General features: G+C 37.7%; 1 protein-coding gene across 1 annotated transcript; it reads left to right on the top strand.

Annotated features, from left to right (window-relative positions):
• Positions 1-161: 161 nt before the first annotated feature.
• On the top strand, positions 162-26,170 carry NGLY1 (N-glycanase 1). The gene is made up of 12 exons (XM_082303137.1): positions 162-321; positions 1,412-1,526; positions 3,540-3,785; positions 7,178-7,337; positions 10,525-10,747; positions 11,467-11,588; positions 11,996-12,141; positions 12,322-12,432; positions 17,043-17,207; positions 18,488-18,676; positions 21,833-22,010; positions 22,434-26,170. Exons 1-12 carry the CDS (start codon positions 194-196, stop codon positions 22,607-22,609), a joined length of 1,959 nt encoding a protein of 652 aa, XP_082159263.1. The 5' UTR covers positions 162-193; the 3' UTR covers positions 22,610-26,170.
• Positions 26,171-27,948: the final 1,778 nt, after the last annotated feature.

Below are 27,948 nucleotides of genomic sequence, written 5' to 3'. Positions count from 1 at the left end.
AAGGAATTAAACCCGCTCCGCCGTCTGTGGGCGCGGGGGCTGCCGGCGGTGACCTCACCCCTCCTACTGCGCATGCGTTCGGGGGCGGGCGGCCCTGCCCAGCTGAGGGCGGGGACCTCGGGGCTCCACCGCGCGTGCGCGTGGCGCAGCGCCGGGACGGGTGGTGCGGCGTGGCTGAGGGGAGCGAGCGGCGATGGCGGCCGCCCTGGGGCTCTCGTCGTCGCTGGGCTCCCCCGCCGTGAGCGAGCTGTGCCAGAACAGGCGAGAGATCTTCCTGGAGGCCTCGCGGCTGCTTCTCACCTACGCGGACAACATCCTCCGGTGAGCGGGGTCGCCGTCTTCGGTCCGCGGGCGGTGCCGCAGGGTCCCGCCGGCCGCTCCCTCGCTCCGCGCGGCGCCTTCGCTTCTGTTGTATAATGCTGGAGTTCGGAAGCGTCTCGCGTGTTCTTGTCGTTATTTTGAAATCAGTGTTGCTTACCTAGAGGTGTAGTGTTCTGGATTTCTGTTTCTTCATTTATTGCTGGTTGGCGTTGTAAGTTTAGGAGTTTGTATATTAACCACAGAATCATGCGTTGTTCGTGATTCTCCACCTTAGGTGGATATTCAGCTACCTAAAAACAAGTGGATGCATCGCAAGTAATTTGACTTCGTTTAAACTTCACTTTAACTTCATTTTTACTTCATTTTAACTTCATTTTTTCTTACTCTGTTTTTCCCTTGCGCTTTGCTTCTGACTTCGCAAGGTCGGTACCAAGAGATAATTATAGCTGAATTTCTGCGAGGTGGCTCTGTAGGGTGCACATACACACCAGTACGTGTGATTGACCTTGATGTCTTCCAGTAGCTCGAGGTATATGGGCTGCCCCTCCCTCTCTATATCTGGCTTGTCAACCTCTTGTAGAAGCTGCTGCGTGACAGAGAATGGCGAGTCCTGGGCTGACTCCTTTCAAAGAAAGAGTCAAGAGAAGAAGGCTTTTAAAAGTGTTGAAAGAGGAAAGGGGAACTGAGAAGTAGCACAGAGACTCCAGTCGTTTCACTCATGTACCAGGCAGTTCAGCACAGCTTCTGTGGCGGGACTAAAGCCATCGAGCATCAAGCTGAGGAGTTCGCTTAGAATGCACCAGGATGCAAAGTTGTCTCTGAGTGTCTCTACAGACTTAGCTGTGCTGGGTAGGTCTACAGAACATGAATTCATGATCATAGGTTGCAAGCTAAAATTTAGCACCAGTTGGTAACTCTTACAGTTAAATACAAAAGGACATTTATTAAGTTGAAGTTTTATGTAGGTTTCACCTAAGAGATGTAAATGAAACTAAACTTAAAAAAAAAAAAAATCATTCATAGTGTAGTTACCCAGCTTTTAAGTGTTTACTTAATTTGCAAACATAATTACAACTTTCAATTTCTTCAGGAATCCATATGAAGAAAAATACAGATTGATTCGGATTGGAAATCCAGCATTTTCCACAAGGCTGTTGCCTGTCAGAGGAGCAGTTGAATGTCTATTTGAGATGGGGTTTCAAGAGGTGAGTATAATTTAGTAACTTCTGGTTACATCAATTTACACAGGAAAATGTAAAATTTTAGGTTTTATAAGGCAGTAGATTTTAGGGCAGTTGGTATTTTCTTTCAGTCCTTGTCTACAAATATCTGTAGCTAACCAGCAGAAAATTTAGATGTGGCTGCTTCAGAAAAATGGTGGAGCTAGAGCTACCCTAATTCATAACAAGATTTTTTTCTAGTGCTCAGGCACGCTGCTGGTTTCCTGAGTGGCATGGATACATATCCATGCTGGCACAAAGGCAGTGGTGGGAAGCAGGGTGAAAACCCCTTCTCTTTCTAGCAATTCACTGTTAGGTGAACATCAGACATTATAAATGAGTGTTGAAACTGCCATTTGAAAGAGAGAAAAAAAAAATTAAAGCCCTACTCTTCTTCTTGTTCCTGCTATCAGTAGGGCCCCATAGTGATTTAGATACAGAAAACTGATCTGATTAAAATTTAATCTTCTAGAACAAAACCAGAAATGTTTTTCAGCCAATTCACAGTGCAGCTGCACAAGTACTGGTGTTGTCATGACAGCAGTGAAGGGCAATAGACTGACTGTTCAAGTAGTAGTAGGAGGGTGAGTCCTTCAAAACCCATTTTTAAAAGTTATGAAATGGTATCCTAAAATAGTGCTGAGTGAGTCTTGACTCTCTTGCAGTCAGAGAGATGTATTTTAAAGATTGCTTTGTATTCTCAAGTGGTCTCTGTCTTGGTGGAACTTAAACTGCCAAAGCTTGTTAAACTAGAAGCAGATTTTGTAATTACTGGAAAGCTGGGTTGTCGTTTAACCATGCAAAGCTCTTGCTCTTGATTTGCTTTCATTTTTCTGTTTGATGCCACACTTCTGTATGTGTATGTACATTATGTTACTTAGGTCCAGCTGTCATGAGACCTCTGCCTTCCCTTTGGCTAAAGTTAATTACTGTAATTTTTAAATTAAAAGTATGCTGAAAGAGGTGGTGACTGCAGAGGGAGAACGGTCTGTGGATTTACTCTCATGCTGGTGCTCAGGAGACTTTTAATGGTGTATTTAAGCCAGAAGGTGGGCAGTGTAGCTGGAGAAGTAATTGGGCAGGTCTCTGAGAGTGTGTTGGCTCAGTCTTATTTATGGTTATTGTGTCAGTCAAAGCCAGAGATCACAAACTTCTCCTCAAGTGCATGGCTAATACTGTTCCTTCTCTTGTTTCTGCTTGCTAATGGATTGATACATTCCATTTAGTTTTGTGGTGATTTTAAGTGTTAACACGAAGTCTGCATCTGCAGTGATATGTGACCTGAAGTAACTGTAGGTAAACAAATCAGCTTAATAAATAGAAGTGCTGCAGTGGTAGAAACTGAAACTGTTAAAGGATGAATGCTTCAGGATATTAATGTTTTTAGTAACCTATTTCTTTATGTTAAGTGCACAGATATTTGATTCTGTCATAATTACTGGTCTCTTGTTATGTTACCAGTGATCATATTACAGTCAAAAATAAAACCCAGAAATCAACCCAGGTACTGGTTTCAATAAGAGTAATATTTCATATCGGAAAACTTAAAATTTGGACCTAAAAGATACCAGTATGTAAGAGAATTTCCAGCAGAGGCCATTCTAGGGGCTTCTTCCTTCAACATTGGATGTCTTTCTGTGTTGCCCAGGATTTTGCTGCTGTGCTGTGAGAACTGAGCATTAATTGTTCATTTTGGTTGTTGCTGCTTTCTGTGCCAAACCATAACTACACAGTCCATGAATGGGTCTGCAAAATAAGTTACTAACAAAAGCATGTTGTTATGAGCCCTCTTTCTCTAGATTGTCTATAGGTTCTTGATCTGGTAGGCTTCTGAAGCTGTGAGAGGCTTCAAGCTTCTACCATAATGGATCGAATCTAAAAAGCTGAATCCTGCCAAGCCTTAGCATGCTAACTCCCAGTAAACTGCTAGCTATAGCTACAGATCATTGACTAGCTTAGACCTGCATTAACTGCTGAATTCATTTGTCTAAATTTTAGGGAGAAACTCACCTGGTTTTCCCTAAGGAAGCTTCGATTGAGCAGCTACGCAAAATCAGAGACTTAATTGCTGGAGAGAGGAGTAGCAGACTGAATGAGTCAAACCAGATCCACAGATCACGATCCTCTGAAACTGTCAGCAGCACTCAGACAGCAGCTGCACCACGGCCTTCAAGACCTGTTGACTCTGTTCTTGCCCCTGCCCATCAGCAACCAGAAACATCACTCGTGCAATCTCTTGAAATGGTAATTATAACCTGAAAACTTCATAGACTCATTATTAGTCTTGCATATAAGACTGGAGAAGAGTTAACTTTTAGGACAGGTTGCTCAGAGAAACTGAGTAGTCACTAAATAAGCACATGGTTGAGCCTAGAGCAGCTTGGTCTGACCTCATAGCTAATCTTGGTTTAAGAAGGTTGGACTAGACTTTTTTCCCACCCCAGTGGTTTCTGAAGGTTTTTGAGTGTTTTCTTCAGTTTACATGCAACTTAAGCATGAAACATGCCATAAACGGAATATTAGCAAGAGGTTTTGTTGAAGATGTCCATAAATTTCTATTGATCAGGGTGTCATGAAAAAAAGCTGATATGTATTGAAGGGGAGCAGCAAGATGGGGAAAAAGGGGAAGAGTGGGAAGCTAAGACTAGGGTTATATTTGGCTTTTGAGAGCCGGCAGAAGAATGGGAGCATAACTGTAATGTTTGTAATTGTTGGTGTCTTGGTTCATGCATTATGACCTCTGTGTGTAGCCTGTGAGGAGAGCTTTCTTTTTTCACATGTGCCTGTCATTAAAAACAGGAATTTAGCCAGATACGGTCAAATTTATAGTTATTTAGGCTGAGTTTCCTTTGTCTAAGAGGTTGAGGTGAAGTTCCTGATCAAGACAGAGCAGAGTCCTTTCATCTGATGTTAACTGGCCTGATGGGAGAAGACTCAGCACCTCATACAGCTTTGAAAAATTAAATTATGCCTTTTGATAGAAGCTTTTAAGGATGTTTTGGTTTAACTTTCTGGAGAGTTTTTCTTCCTAGAACCAATGTTGCTTTGGTCTCAAAGTTGGTGTAAGATGAGTCCTTCCAAAAGTTCACTTCCTGTGCATCCTTAAACACCGTTTGCCTGTTTTAAATTATATTATCAGTATATTGTTGGATATGAATTATGACGTGCTGTTTCTTCCCAATGCCTGCCCAAGTCAGCGAATGAGAAATGGCAAAGCATTGTTTGAAGTGATGGCTTTTGGGCTAGAGAGCACTAAATGACCCATCATCACCCAAAATGTCCTTTGGGAAAGGTACTGTCATGTTGTGTTGAGATGTTTAAGCTAATTAAGTTAGCGTGGCAGTAGTTGCCTCTAAAATATACTGACTGGATTTATTTTACTTTGTTTGGAGGTTTCTGGGTTGGTTTTTTTGGCCTGCTTCTAGATTTTTACTGTTTCAGCCACTTCGGCAACCATGGTGGAAGTGATAATGAAACCTCTAGAGTGACTTGCTGCTGCTGTGCAGCTTAGTACAGGAAGCTTTAAAAGTTGATCTTGTGATGACAAAAATGTTGCGGATTTCAAGTTGACAGAATGTATTCTGCGGTTAATCCTTTTAATTTCTAGTTATTCTGCCCGGACCTACAGTAGCCATCAGAGTTGTGGATCCATTTCTCTGAAACTATTAATTTTTCAGTGCTTCCATGCCTGGGTGGTGGAACCAAGCTTATTACTATTTAGAGACATTGGTAATGCAGTGTTTGCGCTCGGTTAGAATTCTGTATTTAGCTGATCTCTGCAGGGAACTCTACTGATAGGTCTCTGAGCCATTGAATTTGGTCTGTATAGTCTGAATTGATTGGAAGGAAGCCTGGCAGTGACTTGGCCATATTGCTTGCGCAGCAGTGGGGAGTTTGTTTTTCAGTGAGTACGCTGCAGAGTTATAGTTGTATTATTGTTGTATGCGCTGCTGACAGATGTCAGAGAGATACAGAGTTGTTTCTGAATTGCAAGCATTTTTCTTGCCTGTGTGTTTCACCTGTCATTCATGGGAGGCCTGGTAAGTGCAGGGAAAAATTACTTGAAAGAACAGGAATATTCCTAAATGCACAGTTTTAGCCCATCATTAATTTGCCTCATTGATTTCTTCTGCATTTCTTGTCATAGAATATTCTTGAGACTTTGGGGAGAGTTCTGGCTAGTTGTTAATTCTGGTGGATGGATTGTGATCCCTTCCTGAATGGCACAGCGATTACAGGAGGAAAGGTGTATCCAAACTTAGAACTGCAGTGAGGTTCACCACACCTCTAAGACTAAATGTTTGCGTAATGCTCCATAAAGTGGCTTTCATGAAGCTGGTTAAGCACTACTGTAACACTGATGGTGTTTGCCTCAGAAACCAGAGTTGTCAGAGAATCCGGGTGACTTCCTGCTGTGCTGAGCAATATCCCTGCGTACCTTTTCAGGAAACTGACAGAACATGAAGGTCTTTAAGCCTTTGGCCGTCTCTAATGTCCCTTATTTATTTCTTTCAACTTGCATTAAAGTGAACCTGGACACAATGGACTTTATGATGTTAAACCTGTTACCTACAGCTGATGAGCTCCAGGAAGAGCAAAACCAGCTCTGTTCTGGGTTATCAGTTATGGAAATTAAGGACTGATCCTGCAATACTGCACAGCATCAAAACAATCACTTGTAATTTAAGTGCTTCTTTAAAAGAAGTTATCTTCTGAAGGGTTCTCACACCTGTGTGTATTACATTGCATTTGCTGCCAGCCTCTCAGGGAAGTGTTGCCTTTTTCATTAAATTAAGATGATAGTTAACAAGGCTGAAGGCTGAAACATGATGCAGCAATAGAGAAAAGGTAATTTAGCAGTGCCACAGGCTTCCTCCAAAAATATGCCAGGCTCTTACTTTCAAAATCCCATTTTACTTTCTGTATTGTTCTCTCTTAAATGGGAATAAATAGTTTGCTCTGTTACCACCTTAATTATTTTTAACTTCAGCTGTTAGTTTTAGTATCTATGCGAGTACCTTATTGGGTGCAACGTGCCACTAGGTGACAGGATAACTGACTGAAGAAACCTAGTTCTTACATCCAGTTGCTCATGAAACAGACTGTTCAGTGTGTGGTCACTGGGCTGTCTATTCAAATCTGTGTCAGAGTTGATCTATAAAGAAGGAAGTAGAAACAGACAGCATTCATGAATAAAAAGTAATAAGCAGAATTCATCAATAATATAATTCTACAAACCAGTGTAGTAGTGTCCAGAAAATGAAAGTGATTACATGTATTTTTTGGATTTTGAGTAAAAGGTGTCCAAAAAAAAGATGAGGGGGGATGAGGTGGGGGAGAGAAATAAGTCCAAAACCTTTCCCATCAGCGGTGTCTTTAAAACCAGTTTTCTCCCTGAGTTAGTACACTTAGGACACCATTCAGAATGCTCAGAGATGACAAGACTGGCTTTACAGTTTGAGTGGTAGTGTCTTCAATTTTTGTTAATATCTTTGCAAGTAAACATTTTACCTGTAAATAAATATATAATGTAAATATGAGCATAGAATTATGACTGACTTAAACTAAAATAGGAGACCTTGGTTATTCTGCCTGAAAGTTCATGAATCATCTTGTGACTGAAAATCCTTTTGCAGGCTGCAAATATCTTGAAAACACTTCAAACAAAATTTGAGGATCTTGTATTGATGTATGAGGATCCTTCTATTCAGCAGAAAGCATTAGCTGCAATCCCCCTCCAGGAATTGAAAAGCAAGGCTCAGAAAAAGCTAGCACAAGCTACAAGACTGGACAAAGGTAATACTCCCAAATTAAAGTGTATATGAAAGTAGAAATGTTCTTTCAAACGTACTATACATTGGCTGTGTGTATTTGGTCATATGTCTGCAGGTTCCAAAAGCTGTTTCTAAATTGGAATTGCCTTCTTCCTGATTTACTGCTCTCTCCTCTTATTTTTGTTTCTGTCATCCATCCTCTACTGCTTTTATGTAGAAATTTTGGACTCCTAATTTCTGAATTAGTAGAAAGCAGTGCTGGGGAGACAAATGTTGCATTCCTTGAATCTCGAGTGAAATAGCTCCAACAAGAGGAGGGGAGATTCTGGTTCAAGTAGTCATTGTTTTGAAATTCTCAGAGTGCAGTTTTCCTGCACGTACTACAGTTCTAAATTCAGAATAAAATTAAGTACTGCTTCTCTTTTTTAAAGTGATACTGGTGAGATTTTGAATGAGATCTTTCCAAGATGCAACCTTATACAAACAAATGATCACTTTCCTTGCTAATGCTTAAGTGAGTAGGGTTATTCGCATGCCATCCTCATGGAGCTAGATATGAAATGTAGGTGTAAATACTTGTGGCATCAGTGTCTAAAATTTGTTTTCTTCATAAATGCAAATTTATTTTGAATGTATGAAGTTTTTGACAGTTAAAATGACATATTTCTATTTTCAGGTGATTATTTTAGATTTGTTTCAGTAATATAGTGAAATGTTACTTCTATAGGATAAATATTAAAAAAATACCATTCCAAGGCCATATTTAAACAGAAAAATCCTTTTCACTGTGAATCTTTGATAGAAGACTGTTTCAAGCAATTCTGCTAACTATAGAAGTGCTGTTGGTTTGCAAACCAAAAATGATCTCTTCACATGTTTTGTTTTTTTTTTTATAAATTACTTTGTGGTGTCTCATACGGCCACACGGTAATATGTAATTGTGCCTTTGGCATGAAGGAACTTTTTGGCAATAGATCTTCTTAGTAATTTTCCTTCTTTTGTAAAACTGTACTGGGAAGTAAGAAACCACGTGAACAAATACAGAGCATTCTCATTCAGCAGCATGGGACAGTACAATGGGGAAAAGAGACTTAGCAGTAATAAATTACAACTATTAAATTTCTTTATAAGGGAAAAAACTAAAGAACAAGCCTAGCTCTTAGACTCTGTTCTAATACGACTGTGCACATTGTTTAAAAAGGGGAAGGAAGGGGGAGGGTAGGATTCCGGGTGCTTCTTCCCAAACCATCAGGCTGATCTAGTCAAAATGGCTTCCAGATCTTAATTTAGATACAAATCAAGGGGAAGGGATGGAATTCCGATGTTTCAGATTGTGACAGCTTGAAAGCATTTTTCAAGAACTTTATAGAAACATTTGTTTTGGAATGGATTGTGTATGAGATGTTTGGGTAATTGGCTTTCAGCTTCTTTGGTTTCTGTCCTGCTGCATTAAGAATGCCACCTGTGGGAATAAATACTTAGTGCTAGGGGACACTTGTTTTTAGGATAGGCCTTGCAACACATAATAAGCATTTTTGGCTCATAAAGAGTATACTAGAAAGATAATAGTCATTTGATCAGAAGTAGAGCTTTGATTTTACTATTTCACTTTACCACGTTTCATTAGAAAGATGGACTGAACAGTCAAAAATAGCTGTGTATTACAGCCAACTGTTTTCTGCTCAAATAAATCACATTTATCATTTTTCCATGTAATGGTTTAATAAAGGATATATTTTGCAAATCAAGAGAAAAATGTTTGTATCATAGCAGTCATATTTTCACAGATGGGTTCTAGTTTGAATGTTGTTATCCAGGAAAAGAGAGTATGGCTTGTGCTTGAAATCTTCTCATTCAGCTTTTAGCAAAAAGTTTGAATATACAAGCATATCCGTTTTGTAAGCAGTAAGCCCTTCTCTGAGTGAGCACAAAGGTTTTTCACACACATGAGTAAAAACAAAAATTTTACTATAATTAGAAGTCAGGTGTTCTTGCTTTGATTACCACATGATCTCTTCCCATGCACTTCATGATCTTGGCAATGTGTGTTTAATAGTGTTAGTGTTCCTACAGAGTCTTTTGTACCAAAGATGGGTACAGCTTCAGAGCAAGATGTGAATTGAGCTTAAACACTCATGTTAGTCTTTTTTCATCATCCTGAAAAAGGAGCTAGTGCATAAGTTTAGTGCAGCTGCTTTCAACTTCCTTTAAGCAGCATTTTTACAAATTTATTTTGTATGTTAATATTCATTAGTCAAACCTGTCTGCACTGTGACTAGAATAAAGCTGTAGTGCATAAAAACAACCAGGCAGTAATACCTATGATTGCAGTGTGGCCTAGATGATGAAGTTAATAGGAGGAAATACTTGAACGTTTATGTATCTGAGAAGGAAGAGTATCTCTCTGGGCATTGGAACAGGATGTACATTTAAGGATTCTAATGAGTTTAAAGGGGTGGGCCTCTCTTGAAAACTGGACTTTTAGGTTTGTTATTTAGGTAAAATGGGGCTGTTTCCAGGTGTCAGAACAGTGACAGTGTGTGAGTAGATTCTAACATCTGTTGTGAATAGGAAAAAGAGTCTGGTGAAATCAGCTAGAGCAGAAAATTAAAGACCTCCCATGTCTACCTTGGATGAGCTGAGAAAGGTGTTTATTTGCTGAAATTAGAACAAACTCAATTTGCTTGCATGGTGTATACATGTGTTCTACAATAATTAAGCTGTGTTTTTAGAAAGTCTGTACACCTGGTTGTTTAGACTCCTGCCAGTGTCTGGTTCTTTGGGATTTTGAAATGAAAGCAATTGTTATTCCTAGTTTAATAGCTAAGATAGGAAAATAATGTTTCAGGGCAGAGAACAAATTAACTCTCTTCCAAAGTCCTGGAAGAGCATGAAAGGCATGAGGAACTTCACCAGGCTTAAATGTAAATCTGACTTGTTTTTCTGAGCAATTTGTTATTCGCATTCTAGCTGTAGTATTTAGGACTGCAGTTTTTTGTTCTTATGTTTGAACTTACTCAGCCCTGACAATTTAGATTTTCTTTTTTGTATGTTTAAGTAATATATGAAGCTTTTCAATACAATTTTTTTATTTTAGAAGTACATAAAAATATATAAAGGCCCCGAGATGCTGATTTGCATAGGCACTGTCAAGTTCACCTAAATTACTTTTCCATTTGAACTAACTGTGCGTTGTATAAATTTTACAGGTGCACATGTGAATGAAGAGGACTTCTTATTGTTGGAGCTTTTGGACTGGTTTAAGACTTCCTTTTTTCATTGGGTAAATAGTCTTCCTTGCAGTAGGTGTGGTGGACAGACAGAGCCTAAAAGTGACTACCTGTTGCCTACTGATGATGATCTAAGGTGGGATGCCAGTCGAGTGGAAAACCATTACTGCAACCAGTGTCATCTCTGTAATAGATTCCCAAGGTGAGCATATGGAGATTTGCTGTCTTTTTTTTTTTTTTTTTCAAGAAACAGCTTTGCATTTGTGCATTTTGTGAACAGGTGAGAAGTTGTTAGTTCAGAAAGCAAAGAAGCTGTTCTAAGTAACACGATAGAATGATGGATGAACCTGCAGTTTCTCTACAAGATCAGAGATTTTTAAGAACAGTATGTGCTTTCTCTTATGTGGACTTGTTCTGAATACTTGTCTGGCTTGGTTGGGGTTTTTTAGTGTTAATTTGATGAAGTACAGCTTCTAAATAAAATATGTTCATATTGGCAACCATATTTACGTAGGGTTTTGTTACTGCAGGGGAAACTTCACTTCTGTAGCAAATCACAGTGTAATGCACAACTTTTGCTGAATCTGTAGCAGGAGAGCAAATATACAATTTATTTATACTTTTGGCAACTGTTAAAAGCACCAGCGTACTAAAGTCACATTTTAAGATGTCTGAATCAATTTTGAAAACTTAAAAAAGCAGATTCATTTCAGTGCTGCTGTAAACATATGATGGAGTCATGTGAGTTGGGGTAGCATTCTGTTCAGACATATTTTGTGCAGTACAGCAATTATTTCCATTATCTTCTCTGGACTGGTCAGTACTGAAGTCTGTTAAGATCATCAGAACATGATGTAAAGATTTCTGAAAGGTGACATGTTTTCAGTTGTTCTTGTTATGTTTTTTTTCTTTCTCCTGTAGGTATAACAACCCTGAAAAGCTTCTGGAAACCAGACGTGGACGCTGTGGCGAGTGGGCCAACTGTTTTACACTGTGCTGCAGAGCTGTAGGGTTTGAAGCAAGATATGTCTGGGACTATACAGGTATCAGTATTCTGGAGTATTGTAACCTTAATACAAACCTATGCAAAAGGAGGTTATGTGTTTTATGTTTCTCAGATCATATTAGCCATCAGGCAGTGCATGCAATTACACAGGTCGGCTAACAAAGACAATATACATTCAACTTCCTGTCTTGCCTGATGAGATGAAATACAGTTCTGCAAGTAAGGTCAGATGACTGACTTCAGTATCTTTAGCTGAATGGAAGGGACTGTGGTCCTAAGAAGGAGGAAGCTTTGGTAACCTTTCTAAATGTAGATGAACAGAAAACATGTTCTTTCACCTGTTCCTTCATTTAACAAATTGGAAGAAGTTACAATGTTCTGCAAGATTAGAATAGAGGCTCTGTCTTTATAATTCATTGTTTATTCTTGGCCTTTGTTACATAGATCATGTGTGGACTGAAGTATATTCTTCATCTCAGAAAAGATGGCTTCACTGTGATCCTTGTGAAAATGTCTGTGATAAGCCTCTTCTCTATGAAACTGGCTGGGGAAAGAAGCTCTCCTACATAATTGCATTCTCCAAAGATGAGGTAGGTGTAATGATGCTCATAATAAACAAACTTGCCCTGAGGCGAGTGTGCAATGTATTCCACCTTGGTGTGATTTCCAGAATTATTGTAGAAAAGCATACTTTGATTAGCTAGCCTCTTTAAATGAAGCAAGATACATGGCAATTTTTGATTGCTTTATTTTCTTGACTTGTGCTTGAGGTTGTTGATGTCACCTGGAGATACAGCTGTAAACATGAAGAAGTACTCTCCAGAAGGACAGCACTCAGCGAAGCTACGCTGCGAGAGACAATTAATGCACTAAATAGAACGGTATGTAGCTTTTCTTCAGTGGGTTTCTGAGAGTGAAGCACAAGCATCTGCAGAATGTGAAGTCCTCAAAGGAATGCCTTTGGTAACCTCATAGGAATGTCCATGCACTATGGATATAAAAAATGCTGTTAATTACGTATTTTACTCTGAATACGTAGGAGTCAGTTACAGTGCTGAACTTAAGGGAAATAATGGTATGTAAGAGGGATATTATCTCTTACATACACAGGTGTGTGTGTATATATTAGTTTTCTTATGGGCTTTGGAGCAGACTTGTACTTGCTGGGGTAAACTGCAGCTCCTTAGTTGTTGGAGTGAAGGCTCCTTTGGACTCAGGCCCAGAGGGAAGCCAAAGCACAGGGGTTGAATTAAAACCTTTGGACAAGCTGAGATACATGAAGCCGCACCAAAGTGAAATAGAAATACAGATTTTTAACTTTTAGTAGAAATATATGCTAAGTGCCTTAAACATTAAAAAGCTGTAGCAGAGACCTCAAACACAGTTGTTGCTGCAGCAGTGTTACCTTTTCACAGAATTCTTTACTTTATAGACAAAATATAGATAGAATTATACTGTTCACATTTTTTAGATGGAGTGTTCACATAAACAATAAGAACTGATAGAAACTGTATACCAAATCTGTGTAATACCTATGTAACACTTGTGTAAGACCTAACGACTGTTAGAATTAGACCAGGATAGGTTAAGAAAAGAAAAACTAGAATAGTGTGTTAATCTTACTGGTCAGTTAACAATTATAATCCACACTTCTGTAGGAAAAAATACAGAGTGTAGAGTGTATAGTATATAGAGTATAGAGTATATGGAGCATATAGAAGAAGCTGATTTTACCTGCTGTTACTGTTGCTGCTTGGCTTTAATCATGTAACCCCCTTCGAACTCTGCCTTCAAGAAAGCTATGAGACTATGAAATAAAGAACTTAGCAGAACAGCAGCCTCCTCTGCTCTTTCACCCTGGTCTGAGAAGGAAGGGTACCCCGTCAAAAGCTCAACACTTAGTAACTATGTGGACTCCTTCAGGGTGGCTGAACATTTTCCACATCAGTGCTGCTGTAACTTGAAAACAGTAGCATTTACAGTTGTAAGAAACTTAGGTTTAATTTGCTTTCAGTGACTTCTTACAAGCTCTAGGAAGTGAGAGGAATGATTCATGGGCTGTTTCCAAGACTTTCAAAAGGCGTTGATACCGTCAGCAGAGCTTTGACTCAGAGCCACATTTGTTTACACTATTCATGCTTAACACCCCCAAAACACATGGAGCCATTTGCACCTGCATGTCGTAGTTGCTGAACCTCTCTGCTAAGCTTTTTCCACTCTGTGCTTGGGATACCGTGAATTTGATTCAATATACTATAATACCATAAAACCTTGAACCACCTTGAGGTTTCCATTTTGTCCTCCCTTCTTTAACAGGGCTAATTCCCCTGCATGGAACCTTTAGTTCCAGTGGTAGTATACAGCTGATGGCTTAATAAACATGTTATGCCTTTTTGAGGCATGCTGTCTTGAGAATTATAGCCATACACTAAGACTGTGAAGAATTGAGCTGGACTTGCGTTCGAGACCAGGGCTTGAAATCATTTTAGCAGTAATGAAAAATTTGAGCCACATAGAAGAGTGGAGCACTGAGAAGGGTAACCAGAGCAGCAAAGCAAAAGGAGGCAAAGGATCAGAAACTTTGAAGATGTCTTAGAGCAAGTTTTCATTACTTCATTCAGTCACAAGCCTCCAGCTACTATGCTTTCCTTCATTGCAACCTGTTCAGACAGTAACTGTTACAGAGGCCTCCTCTAACTCGCACTTTCCCCATCATCTCCTAGAGACTGGCTCCACCATAGGAGGAATTGCAGTCTTTGTACTGTTTGATGCAGAGCTCCAACAGTGTCTTTTAAGCTCAATTTTTCTAAGTTACAACTGAAGAGAAGCACGGTATGCAGGATACGTTATCACCTGTACTGCAGTGTTAATGAAAATGTAGTCTGAGGGATCATTATTTGTCTTTCCTCCATAAAGAGCAAAGGCTGTGACCATTACTTCTCTGGATGTCTTTCTGTTCCCTTGCCAAGCAGAGACCACACAACAGTTCAAAGGATGTTGAGCGGCTTGCTGTTAAATGGGTAGCAGACAAGAATAATTTAATCTCTTCAGTACTTATTTTACCTCTCAAAAATACTTTGTGTGTTTTATCTGGGCCAGGCATTCCTAAATGGGTGTGTAGCCTCTGGATTATCCAACATCTGATAATATTCTGTAGTACCATAGCACACTCTGACTACGGATTTTCTTCACCTACTTTGTATGGGCAGTGCCCTATTCCAGTCCATTGTATGTTATCCCTGTAGAAAGTGGGGGAGGACCCTGAACTTCTTTGCTTTCATTGGAGATGGGATGGTGGAACAGGGAAGCAAATTATTTTATTTGCTCCAGGCACCAATTTTTTGGTAGTGTTTGTGAATGGTTATAGCCAAGTCAACTCTTAAAAGGAAAACTAGTAATTTAGGTTGAATTGCAAGCATTTCGTGCTGATTGATGTGAGATGAACCAGTGTTCCTTGTCAAAGGTTTGAAATTCAGTTCTTGCCCTCAGTTTATCTGTTGCTCACCCAGCAGTGGGTCTACCTAAACTATGGATTATCAGTCTCCTGAAAGCAAAGAGTCCTTCAGGAAGCATCAACAGCACAACTCGCATGTGACGCAGAACTGATTTTAAAGGTGCAGTTCACCATCCCTCTTCCTTTGTGCTACCTTTATCTGCAAAAGAAAGGTGTGGCCTGAGAAGGTACATAGAGGGTAATATCTTAAAAAAAAACAAAAAAAAACCCCTCAAACGACCCAACCCAAAAAAAAAAAAAAAAAAACCCAAACCAAAAGCAGGAAGTTTGGAGCCATGGCACTTGGAGTTTCTGCAATCCATTTCTGATTACCATGTATGTCATTGGTAGGAAATGTAGTTACAGGCTTTCCCAGCACAGGCTGTGTTGATGTCTGCAGAGTCTGAGTGTTTGGCATGCTGGACCTGCTGCATTACTGTGCAAGAGTCTGCTGGGTGGTGGGAGATGACCATAATTAGCATACTTGGGCTCTTTATATTGAGGAACTTACTGATATCTTGTATTGTGCATAAAGAGTTCTGTTTTTTGAAGTCTTCATGTTGAAACACTGCTCTGTAACAGTTTTTTTCAGCTATTGTTACAAAAACTACACAGCACAGGCATCCAGTTCTCAGCATAGCATCAGTGATTTCAGTGGTGATGATCACTGACACTGGGTTTTCCCTAGATGAAAGTGCTTGAAGAAAATTGTGGACTGGTATTGTAAATTTAGGATAAACCATATCAAACTTCCTCAGAGCTGGAGCAAGATGAGTAGTGCTGCATAGGGTTATATCTAAAGTGTCTGGGCAACTGTTAGGAAGGCCTGATGTTTCATGGGAAACTGCTGGAACCACTGGTTATCATCCATCAACACAAGTAGAGGTGTGTTTCCCCTTGCTGTGTTAGAACTGGTATTTGGCATCTGGAATTTGTTCAGCTGGAGCTGTTTCTCATCATTTCTCTGTATCTATTTTCCTTTATCCAGTTCCACATTGTTGACTGGAACAAAAGAAGTCCTCAGATGTTTCTTTTGTGATCTCTATTAGCAAAACTTGCTGGGGTCAGAACTGCTTTTGAGATAACTGAGGCTTATTAACCTCAAGTTTCGGGTCCCAGTGGGCTGAGTGTGCATGCCTTGGATGATCACCAAAGCAGAAAAAAAGATGATGTTTCTAATAACTTATATACTCAATGTTGAACTTAATTTTTTCAGCCTTATGTGGGTTTATCCACAGTTAAAAAACCAAAAGCCTTCACATTCCACATTTGCATATTTGACATGAAGATCATGTAGACAAAATACCAACATCTCAATAAAATTTTTTAAAGTTGTTCACCAAAAAAATGCTCATAGTTTTATTCATGTAAGCAAAGAAAATGTGTAATTCCTTTTATTTTCCACTAATTTTCCTGGAACTAAGTTTTTCTTAGTTTTCTGACATCTGCAAAATTAGAGATGTCATAGTTTGTTTGTGACAAATCAGTGAAAAAACTCTTCCAAAGAATTTTGTTTGGGCTTAGTCACAAAATCTTTTGTTTGGGCTTACTTACGAAACCAAGACAGTTGCCAACCAAATCATTCCATGTTAGAGAAGAAAAATTTGACCACAAATGATGCTTGCCTTTTCTTTCCTCCAAATAATATTGAGAACAGCTATGGTACAGCATATATATGCGTAGTTATAAAACTGTTATGGAAGTGTTTTATTATCTAAGTAAATGTATTAAAAGCAAAGCACAAAAATTATTTTAAGAGAATTCCACATAGTGCCTGCAAGTTCCTAGAGAAAGCACTGCTGTCACATAACTGTGCACTTATGATTGGTTTATATTTGTGTCTGTGGTATAAGATTAATGTTTCTAACAATCAGGCTAGACTTTGAATGTTAATCTGCTTCTTCAATTTTATTTTTCCCTGTTGGTGTCACTGTAGAGCAGAATTACCAATACCATTTTTTCTGAATGTTTTCTTTTTTCCTGAATGTCTTTTTTCAGAGACAAAAGTCTTTGTCAGAAAACAGGAAAAGAGAGCTCCTGGAAAGGACTATTGTGGAGCTTGTTGAGTTTATTTCTCCTAAAACACCTAAACCTGGAGAATATGGTGGAAGGACATCAGGCTCAATGGCTTGGCGAATAGCCAGAGGTGAAATTGGTCCAGAGGTATTTAACTTTAGCACTGATGACCACCTTAGAGAGCTAACTAAGGCTTTGTGATTATGGGCTGTAAAGGAATGACACTTCATGGTGGGTAGCCAGATTCAGCTCAAACAAGTGAATCTTGCGAAAACATTAGGTGAAAGTTTGATGTGAATTCAGTAGAGGTCCACAAGTAATTTTTGAGAATTAATGGTGGTCCATTGATTCTAATAATGTTTTGGACTCCTTGATATAAAGTGTGTTTTGTTCTTAAAAGTTAAAAATACTTTTTTTCATTTTAATTAGTTAGTTTGATGGAACTAGAAAGTTTAAGTCAGTTGAAAACAATTGGGAAAACTGTAAAAAATGTTTGAATCATTAGTTAACTTCCAGGTTTTAACCAATAGTAGGTTTTGACCAACTATTTTTGTTAATAAATCAAGGTGGGAGCAATTAGAATTGTGTAAATTAAACAATCTCTTAAATAATAAGCTTGATTGATTTTTCAGATCAATATTTTTTTTACTATTTCCAAAGCAAGGTTTGATTTTTATTTATTTTATGCTAAGATATAGTTTCCCAGAACCATAATCGTATTTAGCTTGAGTCAGGATGCAAAGATGTGACCTCAACTTTGTTGCAGTCCCATCATGTGGAATGTCTGACTTGTCTATCCTAAATAGAGACACTTAAGTGAAATTAATGAGTTTCTTAGGATTGTCTAGGTTTGAGAAACTAATATTTTATTGCAGTTCTCTGTAGTTTGGACTTAATTTCTGCTTTGCTGAAACTCATAGGAATGATGACTTTTTTTTAAAAAAAGTAATTCCCAGAAGTTACAAAGTTTGTACTTTTAAGTTTTTTGAAGTTGATTTGTAAACTGGCATACACAAGCACCTGTTATGGTCATCACAGAATATTTGCTATTCAAAATAACTATTTACTTATTCATTGTGCAAGCAATGTACTCAACATATAAATTTTCTCTTCTGAAGCTCTAATTTCTTACTTAAATGATTTTAAAATTTAAAAAAATTATCTCTGAAAGTAATTATATGAAAATTTAAAAAGGAAAGGTACTGTCCCCCTCTGGAAAAGGTGCAGGTGTACTGTAGGAAACTGGTTTAAAACTCCTCTTCTGCAGAAATGGTTTTGTCCGTGACCTCTCTTAAGAAGGACATTTTTTTTTCACTTGGCAGCAAAACTGAATTGCAAAACCATGACATACTGTTTAAAAGTTACATAGTCTTGGGGGAATTTCAGCATTGGGGAATGAAGGTGCTTGTATTTTTTGGCTTTTTCAGAAAAGAAAAGAAGTAGTTTTTATTCCCTCTGAAAAGGAGAGGACATCTAAACTGTTCCATCTCATCTACAATGTAATAGACGATTGTTATACACGGGTTTCCAATAACAATGAAAAAATACATGGCTGGGAAGCAGGTGTTTCGAAGGCAGAATCTATTTGGAGAAAGGTTGAAACAGATTGGAAAATGGTAAGAATAGCAATTATTAAAAGCCTATAATGTACAGTAAAAGTATGATAACTCCAGTGGAACAAAAAGCCATCACCAGTGTTTGGAATCAAAATCTCTCTTGGTGCCCATACAATTTAGTTGATGTTAGTAAATGCTGTTGTTAAGGTTCAGTAAGATTGCCGGATGATATAAGAAATTGGAAATAAATTTAACTTGTCTTTCAGAAAGGATGATCGAATGAATCCTCTGCAGGTAGGTAAAATCCTTGCCAGAGCACCAAATTTTAAAAAATGGCTTCCTTCTTAGGCTTTTGGGAAAATGCTGTTTTATTGAAAAGCAGTATTTCTCTTGAAATAAAAAAATGTATTTGTTGGTTTTGAGAATAGCTTTATAGTGTATAATATCTCTTTGATACGCAGCCAAAGGAAAAAATTGTAATGGTAAATAATACAATTCCATCTGCAAGAAGACAAAAAACGGTCAGTTATACAGAATATTGTGTAGCCTGCCCAGAATCCTTTCCAAGTGTCAGGACTGAGCCACCCAAGAGTCATATTCTCTAAATCTCAGAAGAGAACTGGTACCTGTGAAGTGGGAAGGGGTCATGTAATAGCAAAGCAGCTTTTCCCACAAGAGCAACCAACTGTGGAACATTCTTGTCAGGGACTAGAGCATGTTACTGCTTTTTTCCTCTTGCCATTCTACTAGTCTGAAGGGTCTCTGACCAAGCATTCTTCTAGCTTCGCAATGATGAAAATGGAGCTAAGTGTAACTACCTTTTGAGATTTTCTCTGCTGGGTCTATACATAACTGACTTGCAAAATGCAATGGGGGAGTAACTTGAAGAGGTTATGCTGCACAAAAGAGAGAATTAAGGAAAGAAATGGGAGAATAGTATAAAAGATGTCACAACAAGGTACACTAATAGTAAAAGAGAAGTAACAAAAACTCAGAGTAAGGGACAGATGTTCTCTGCTTCCTTAGGATCTGCTAAAAATCTGACAGTACGTTATGTTTTCAATTCTGCAATGATCTGTTATCCTCACTTTTGCGAGAAACGGTGCTGTCCCTGCACTGAAACTAAATTACAGTTCTGCTCAGCTCTACTAATCAGATAAGATAGGGTGGGGCTGATCTATAAGACCAGGCAAAAAGATTTTACCTTTGTGTTCAGTAGCACCTCAAAAGGATGAGATGATGGCATTGAGGAGCTACAGCTCCAGGTCTCTCTCAGGGTAGTGGGTAAGGCATGTTAGTTCTGCAGGAATTGCATCCTGCAGAAAGTGTGTAAGAATCTAAGAATTTAAAATTACTTTTCATTGGGGGTTGTCTATTATGGGAGACAGCAGCAGAGGGAAAGGTTGGTTGGGGTTTGCCTGTTCTTTTTGTAACTCCTCTAGTACCTCTGCAAGATGCAGCTTCAGAGTTTGAATCAGCAGCTGTCCAAGAACTGAAAAGCCAAAGGAACCTTTACAGAAATACTTGGTTAACATTTATTATGTCATGAATGGAAAGACATTTAAATCTAAAAGCCACAGAAAAAGTATCTGTAAGTATTAGACCAGAAGTAACAGAAAATAACCACTTGGGTTTATGGTCCACAATGCAAACAGGTACAAACCACAAATTCAGATTACCCAGAGATAACCTGATATCCAGGACTCAAACAGGCAGACCACAGTAGGTGATAATAGCAGTGTAAGATCCTGTAGATCTGAAATCCTCCATGGATTTGTGAAAAGCTTGTTTTCCAGAAGAATTGCTGCAGTGGAAGAGAATTTGAATGGGTTGGTTGGTTGGTTAGGTTTTTTCCTCTTCAGACATTTTTCAAGTAGTACTGGAAACTAAACAACCAAGTTTGAAAGTTAGAGGAAAGCCAAAAATACACAAAAGGAAACTTTAAATTCTTTTTTCTGATTAAATGCTTGGATATTGTAATGAAAGATGGAGCAGACTAATGTTTGAGGCTTTTCTAGCATTCAAAACTGTGTTTATTGCATTTCAACCAAGTAGTGTGTAATGGGATGTTTTGCTTTCCTTGCTCAAATGCAGCAGTTCAGTAGGATCTGATCAAGGGAAAGCTAGAACAAGCTGAGATACTTAAAAGAATGTGCAGAGGTCAGCACCTTCATGAACATTAAGATTGCACTCATGTGAAAACAGCTTAAACATCATTTTCATAGATGATCCTCAGTGTAGCACCTCACACCTTTGGGGATTTTGAGCTTTCCTCAACATGAAAATAGTAATGCTAAAACTCTGGTTTATAGTCTGTCAATGACATTTCTATATTAGGGTGGGATCTGAAGTAAAACAAACTACTGTGTTTTATTATCTTTTTATTCTGGGTTGTTCTTTCAAGATCAAGAAGTAAAGAGCTGAGTAAGTCCTCTCAGTATGACATTAATCAGAAGCCTGGACATGACAGAATTTTCATTTATTTAGGATTCCAAAAGGATCGTGGTAGTTTGGACTCTTTAACCTGTAGTGTCTGTTATTTAGGTTTGCTGATAATAGATGTTGGACTTGAAAGAACTGTCAGGCACTTGTTACCAAATTCTTATGGGGGTTCATAGTAACTTCAATGGAAGTTAATATGTGAGCATGACTGTTCAGCGAAGTTGAGAACAGCATTGGGACTAAATTAAATTCTGCAAAGTTGTAAGAGTTCAAATAATGTTAAAATGGGATTTATAAACAGCTGGCACATATGATTTGCTTTAAGACAAGACACACCAAGTCCTAGGAGAAGCCATGCGCAGCCACAGCTGAAGAATCTACTGATTGTACCATGCTTTTCATCAGCAATACTGAACAACTGAAGTGTTCTGTGCATTCAAAAAGACCCCAAATTATTCTTCTTTAAAAAAATAGTACTCTTAGGTGTTTTTGTGGCTTGAATTTTATTTATTATGGATGTTGAAACAGTTTAGTGTTCCCTACCAAGGGGCTGTGAACATGTACAATTACCTAACTGTGTAATATACTCAGGGATGAAGTAAGAGGTTTTTTATATGAAATTATACTTCTTACAGTTTTAAAGGTTGAGGGACTTGACAGAGAATGAAAGTGTGTGATCTTAAGATTTTTATGTCCTTGTTACAAGGATTAATTTGATGTGTGTGTTGGTCGTCTCAGTTTTTGACATGCCGGTTGTGTCTTCTTTCCATGTAGGTTTATTTAGCCCGAAAAGAAGGGTCATCCTCTGCTTCCATCAGCTGGAAGTTTGAGTGCAAGTCAGTCGGTTTAAAAATAGATAACATTTCAGTTAGGACAAGCAGTCAAACGTTTCAGAGTGGAAGAATACAGTGGAGACTTCACTCTCCAACAGCAGAAATTTCTCTGATAGGAGGTAAGTGTGGAATTTAAATAATGAATTATATCATGCAGCAGAGGTGTAACTGGAAATAAATAGTTTATATGGAGAGAGTACTGTGCAAACACTAAAAACAAAGTATGAATATTCTTTACTTTTCCAACGGCGTTTCTTAGCAAGGTTAAGAGAATAGTGTGCATTTAATTAAAGCTGCTACAAAACTCAGTTTTATTAATATACACAGCCCTACCTACAACAGAGCAGGGCAAGAAGGAATACAAGATACTTGTGTCTTACTAGGAAGGATAGATGCTTCTGTGTCTGGTGGTAAATTAACCTGAGTAGCTGCATCTGAGATCCTTAAATATCCATTACGGCTTAGCCTTTTTAACGTGCATTATATATTATATACTGTCTGGAGCTGTGGCTTACTGAATTATTTATCTTTTCCTCCAATAGATAAAAATCTTTGCTCCTATTCAGATTTTTCTGGAGCAACGGAAGTTGTGTTGGAAGCAGTTCTAAATGGAGGGGATGGTGAAGCTGCATGGCAACACACACAGCTGTTTAGAGAGAGCTTAACAGGATATGGAGAAAATTGCTTGGAGATAATTATAAAACTCAGTGACCTCTGAGAATGTGAACTGCAGAAATGTATTTTAGATTCCTTGAAGACATTACACCATGGATACAACATGAAGATTTGGTTGGCAATTCCTCTTCATCTTGCTGGCAGCTTATTTCCTGTTTCACTGCTTCCATTAAACCAACTTGAAACTGTACGTGTATTGAATAGGTAAACATCACAATGAAAACCTCTTTACTATGAAAACAAACACCAAAATTAAGGGATTGAACCATAAAGTACCCTTTTCCTAAACTTTACGATGAAAAGGAAACAATTTTTAGGAAGCAAAACATGATCGTAGAAGCACAAAGCAATTGTAATTGATTTTAATTTGGAATTTTGGGATTGGCTTGCTGTTTTTTTGGGGTTTTTATAATCTACTAGGAAAAATAGTTTGAATTCTGTTTTCCAATTACAACAGATGCTTGTGATGATTTTAAAATAAGTTAAACAGATTTAGACATTTTAAAAATGTTTAATTTTGTGTAGTATCCAGAAGTGCTGAAATTAAGTTAATTTTAAGATTGCTTCAAAATTTCCTTGTTAGATGTCTAAGTATTAAACCTGTGTTTAATACCTAGAACTATTTGGAAGCATGACAGTTGCTGGGAAAAAAACCTCATTTTGAAAGAAACGTTCATTATGTACCTAAAATTGTCATGGCCTGTGATACGAAATTGAGGCTTAAAACTGAGTAAGAACATCATTTTTTTCTGTGAAAAAATAGGTTATTCATTATAAATACTTTTTAATGCTATTAATTCAGATTTGCTTAATAAATCTTTTAAAAGGTAGGCATGTAGGTTGAAATCCTTTTAAGCTATTGTCTTGACTTGCTCTAAATACTATTCCCAAATTTGATGTAAAAGTATATACATTTTTTTCATTAATGCAGTGTTTAAATTTATTTTCAGACAATATAATAATAAAAATACTATCCAGGAGATGTCAGATGTTGCAGTGCTCTGAATAAAGCATGGAGTGAGCGTTCAGATTAGATAGTCTTTGTCAGAATGTGAGGAAGGCTATGCCTGGATTTTACAAGAGATTTTCTATTAAAGAACTAAAATGCAGAGTTCAAACTATGGTTTTATTTTAAAATAAGTGAGAATTAAGGATGATGTTCTTAAGATCAGTGTTTTTAAAGTTCTTCTTCCTTTTTCTGACCTTTCCAACCTCTGTATTGATTTGAAGTGTTTGTCAAAAATAATTTATGTTGAAATAAATGTTTGCTGACCTTTCAACAAATCTAAGCAAATATAAAACTATTCAGATTTTATTAGAAAACTGCATATGCACAGTGAACACAGGCAACTTAAAAAATAGTAGATTATGGCAGCTCATGAGTTTCAGAACAATATGTTATGGATTTTATACTTTACTTCAAAATGTAAATGGGCAGTTTATGACAAGGATTACAAGAGTCTCCCACCCGTAATACAGAACAGCACAATGATAGGGTACTGTATGGAAGGGTGTTTATCAATGCTTGACTAATGCAAAGTGAATTTGCCCATCTCCATTTAAAACTACTTATGTATGTGGTTTCAGCTAAATGCTTTTTCTGAGATTTTGAGTGGGAACCCAAAAGAAAAGTATTTTAGGCTAGTAAGTATACTACACTGGAAGAAAAAAGGAAAGGAAGACAACTCAGGTGCCACTAATGAACAAAATTTTTTCCACCTAATATTTTGATAGCTGAAAAAGTTACTGCATTAAGACAGAAATTGTTTTTGCAGTCTATTACTTAGAGGACCTTGAAGAATTGCAGAATTCCTAAATGCATCGGATAATTTGAAATCAGAAGGCAAAATAAATTCAAAAGTGGTAAGATAATCTTCTCATAATTTTGGTCAGAATCTCTGGGGGTAGAGTAATAGCTGCAGATAACTTAAAACTGTAAAGTAATTGAAGTCCAGTTTTAAAATGTTTGAATTAAAAAGATGAAAAAATGCCTTGCCAGTCTAATTAATCAAGAAGTACTTCTGTATTTATAAGATCACATGTAATGAATAGAAGTGCTTATTTTAGGAAAGAATTAATAAGTAAAACACTCAGGCTGAATAGAGCTAACATGAAAAATTTAAACGGAACTCCTTCGGTTGTCTTTTGGAGTACCCTATAAACAGTGAACACTTTGAATCTTGTCATACATAAGCTGTTTTAAAGGCACTAATTTTCTCTGTAGGTCTCCATTTCAGCCCAACTCTTAATACTTCTAAATTTTTTTTTTTTTAAACCAGAGGTAATTCCTCATCCACAGTTGTTTAATGTTAGCTTACAGTATCCTGAATTTGCAATATTATATGGTGGAAAGACCCGTGCTGCAATCTGCTCTAAAAGTATGGTTTTTAAGTTATGCTGGCAGTGGTACAATACTAGATGAGTGATAGATGTTGATCAGGGCACATGTAGATAGAAGTCAGTGCTTACTCAATTTTTTAGAAGTTTGAGGAGGTGGAGATTAGATGGGGAAGTTAAAAATACTGTTGCCTAGAAATGTATGGCTTAATACAGGTAAAATGAGCAATGTTTTCTAGAATCCAGCTTAGTCAGTACATTTTAAAGAACGACTGGTTGTCCACTGTGCCATGTGTGGGTGCCTTCAATGGTTGCACTGAGGTGTAACTGAAATCTTTTCCATTAAAGTTTACATAAATACTGTACTACCCAGTTAATGCTTGCAAACTAATTTTGGAGTGCATAGCTTCCAGCAGAACTATGTGGGAGCCTGTGCACAGAATTCTTCCTTTCATACAAGTACTTGTTGTACTGTTGTCTGTCTAGCATTGATCATCCAGCTGTTGATTTCATCGTATCCTGTTTTGATGCTTAATGCTTAGCAATTTCCTACACCCCAGGAAGTTGCTGGAAAGATGTATCCTTAAAATATATGAAGGAAGCCCCTTCTGGGCAGTGTAGAAAGAAAGCACAGGTACAAAGCACAGGTATGCAGGAATCAAGCAAACTTCGGTGTAAATTATATGCTTGCATTGAAAAGTAAGCAGTGAAAATTATCTTGTCTGGTCCTGTATGAAAATCTGCCTCCTTGACTCATCTGTTACCCTTGGAAGATTTTTCACATATAGTGGCTTGGATGTAAGATGTAAACCCTATTATGTGCAACATCAGGAAATGTAGAACACTAAAAATAAAGTGTGTTTGTCTCCATAGTGCGGTGGAATGAAAACAGATGGTAGGCAGCACATATGTCTGCCAGAAGCTGGGAACACCCATTTGCAGAGTTCTTGCAGTTCAGAACAAAACAAGCCAAAACAAAGGAACTCCAAGAGGGGCAGAGATTGTTCCAAGCAGATAATGAGGTTGTCTGTCCTCCATGCCCACACTCCTCATTTCTTTACCTTTGGTTGCTCAAGCTAGAAATGGAAGTATACTACTAGTTAAGAATTTAATGGACCTCCTTAGTATTTGTCAAAATTCGCATTTCTTAAGTTTAGGCATTATTTAAAATAAATCCCTAATTCCCATTGTAGGTTCAAACCTCTGGGTTTGGACAAAATTTAAAGTTTTGCCAGTGTTGTCCAAGTAATTCAACAACATAAAAGATGTGTCAGTGTTGAAGGGACTTCTGTATTGGCTTCATATCATATGGATGGAGAAGGAAATTGCAGACAGGTCCCTTCCTTAAGCACAGTTGCTGGAATAGACCTAGGTCTTTTCTATACTTTGAATATTTTGGGGGAATTTATTCAACATTATTGGCAGTAGTTCATCTTACCTGGTGCTGGTTCTGAAGGCTCTTTTATGAGGTACTATTGTTGCAAGCAATGCTCTATGCCTTGTACCTTATGGCCTCTCTAAACAGTAATCAGTGATGTCATGTGTATTATGTGTACCTATATGATCGCTGGTCATATAGCTGTAAACATGAGCAGAAGGGAAGAGTAATAGCTCTAATACCTGGGACAATTTTTTCTGCTAGTCTTGGATATTTAATCCAAGCAGAAGGATAGTAGAGTTAAAGAAAAAAAGTCTAGTAGATAGAAAAAATTCCTTCTTTAGTAAAAGTTATTTATTTCAGGAGTAGAATTTTGAGACCTTGCATCCTATATTATGGCACTTAGGATTGACCAAGGAACAAGCCAAGCTCAAATATATGTATTTTAGGTTTACAGGTATTATGAAATGTGTAAGGGCTTAAATGTGACTATGAACAAGAGAACAGTGATTTTCTCTGTTGTTAAGATTTTTGTTTTTATTCTTGGGCTTGGGGGCTTTTTTTATGGTAAGCTTTGTAATTAGGCTTTAGCTTTGTTTATGATTAGCCTGCTTCAGTTTCTGCAGCTTTATTTTTTTTCTCATCTAACTTAAAATATATTATTTGCTTTTATTTATGTACATGATTGCAGCTGTATGGTAAATACACAATGACAAAAAATAAGTTGGTTTCTTTATTTGGTAAAAGGAGATAAAAGGGATAGATTAAAAATACTCAAACTCAGCAGAAAAGAAAGCAATAGTAATTAAAATTGATGATACCCAGAAACCATCAAAATTACCAGGACTTAATAAAATTTTATGGTGAAAGAAAATGAAATGGACTACATAAACTGGCAAAAGTAGCTTCCAGTGACTGACCCTGTTTTTGAGACATTTTACAGTATGTTCATTTATATTTAGGTCCCTGAAAGTTTTCAGTAGAAGAAAATTGCTGAGACTAGTGAGCAGGTTTTTTCAAAAATCTGTCTAATATTTAAGTAATATCTGGGTTTAAGTATTTTTTATTTTTACTTGTTTAAGCTATAGATACAATTTTAAAATTAAGAACAGGGTCCTACTGCTTGTTATAGATAATTTCTTCCTTAGATCCAGATTATTCACTGGAACATTGATTGTTGAAAAAGTGTGTTTAGTGACATATTGCATCCAAGAGCTTTAGGTCCACATTATCTGTTAGGGATGTGAGATTTCACTGTGGGATTGAGCACCTGCTTAGACTTGAAGGACTGAGTCTCCTGTTAGAGGTCTTATAAACTGGGGGAAAAGATGATTTCTCTATGCATTTTGATTATGATGTTTCGGTGTATGTTCTGTTAACTTGATCCTTTTATTCCATAATGCTATGTGTTATTTCATATCCTTGGAACTTCAGTAACATAATGTATTATCCTTGAAGTCCGAGGGGAACATATTTTCCCCACTGAAAATCATCAACTAGCAGCTTATCTCTGTCGCAGTCAAGAGGAAATGCTGGACTTACTTTAGATAAGCAGTTCAGATAACGATACACAGACTCCCTTGTGAAACAGTCATAAGGAAACCGGCTGACGTAAGTGAATGAAGACATCCAAGAGCACTGTTTAAGCAAACTTGTGCTAAAGTAGG

The sequence above is a fragment of the Coloeus monedula genome, assembly GCF_965178545.1.
Source record: "Coloeus monedula genome assembly, chromosome: 1".
Lineage (NCBI taxonomy): Eukaryota > Metazoa > Chordata > Aves > Passeriformes > Corvidae > Coloeus > Coloeus monedula.
This window is presented reverse-complemented; position numbering and strand designations above follow the sequence as displayed.

What these genes read in the sequence shown, in the direction of transcription:
- NGLY1 (XM_082303137.1), top strand. Translation starts at nt 194, where the DNA reads ATGGCGGCCGCCCTGGGGCTCTCGTCGTCGCTGGGCTCCCCCGCCGTG. An exon ending in CTCTGTAATAGATTCCCAAG is followed by an intron (nt 10,748 to 11,466) that starts GTGAGCATATGG and finishes TTTCTCCTGTAG; the next exon opens with GTATAACAACCCTGAAAAGC. An exon ending in TTGCATTCTCCAAAGATGAG is followed by an intron (nt 12,142 to 12,321) that starts GTAGGTGTAATG and finishes CTTGTGCTTGAG; the next exon opens with GTTGTTGATGTCACCTGGAG.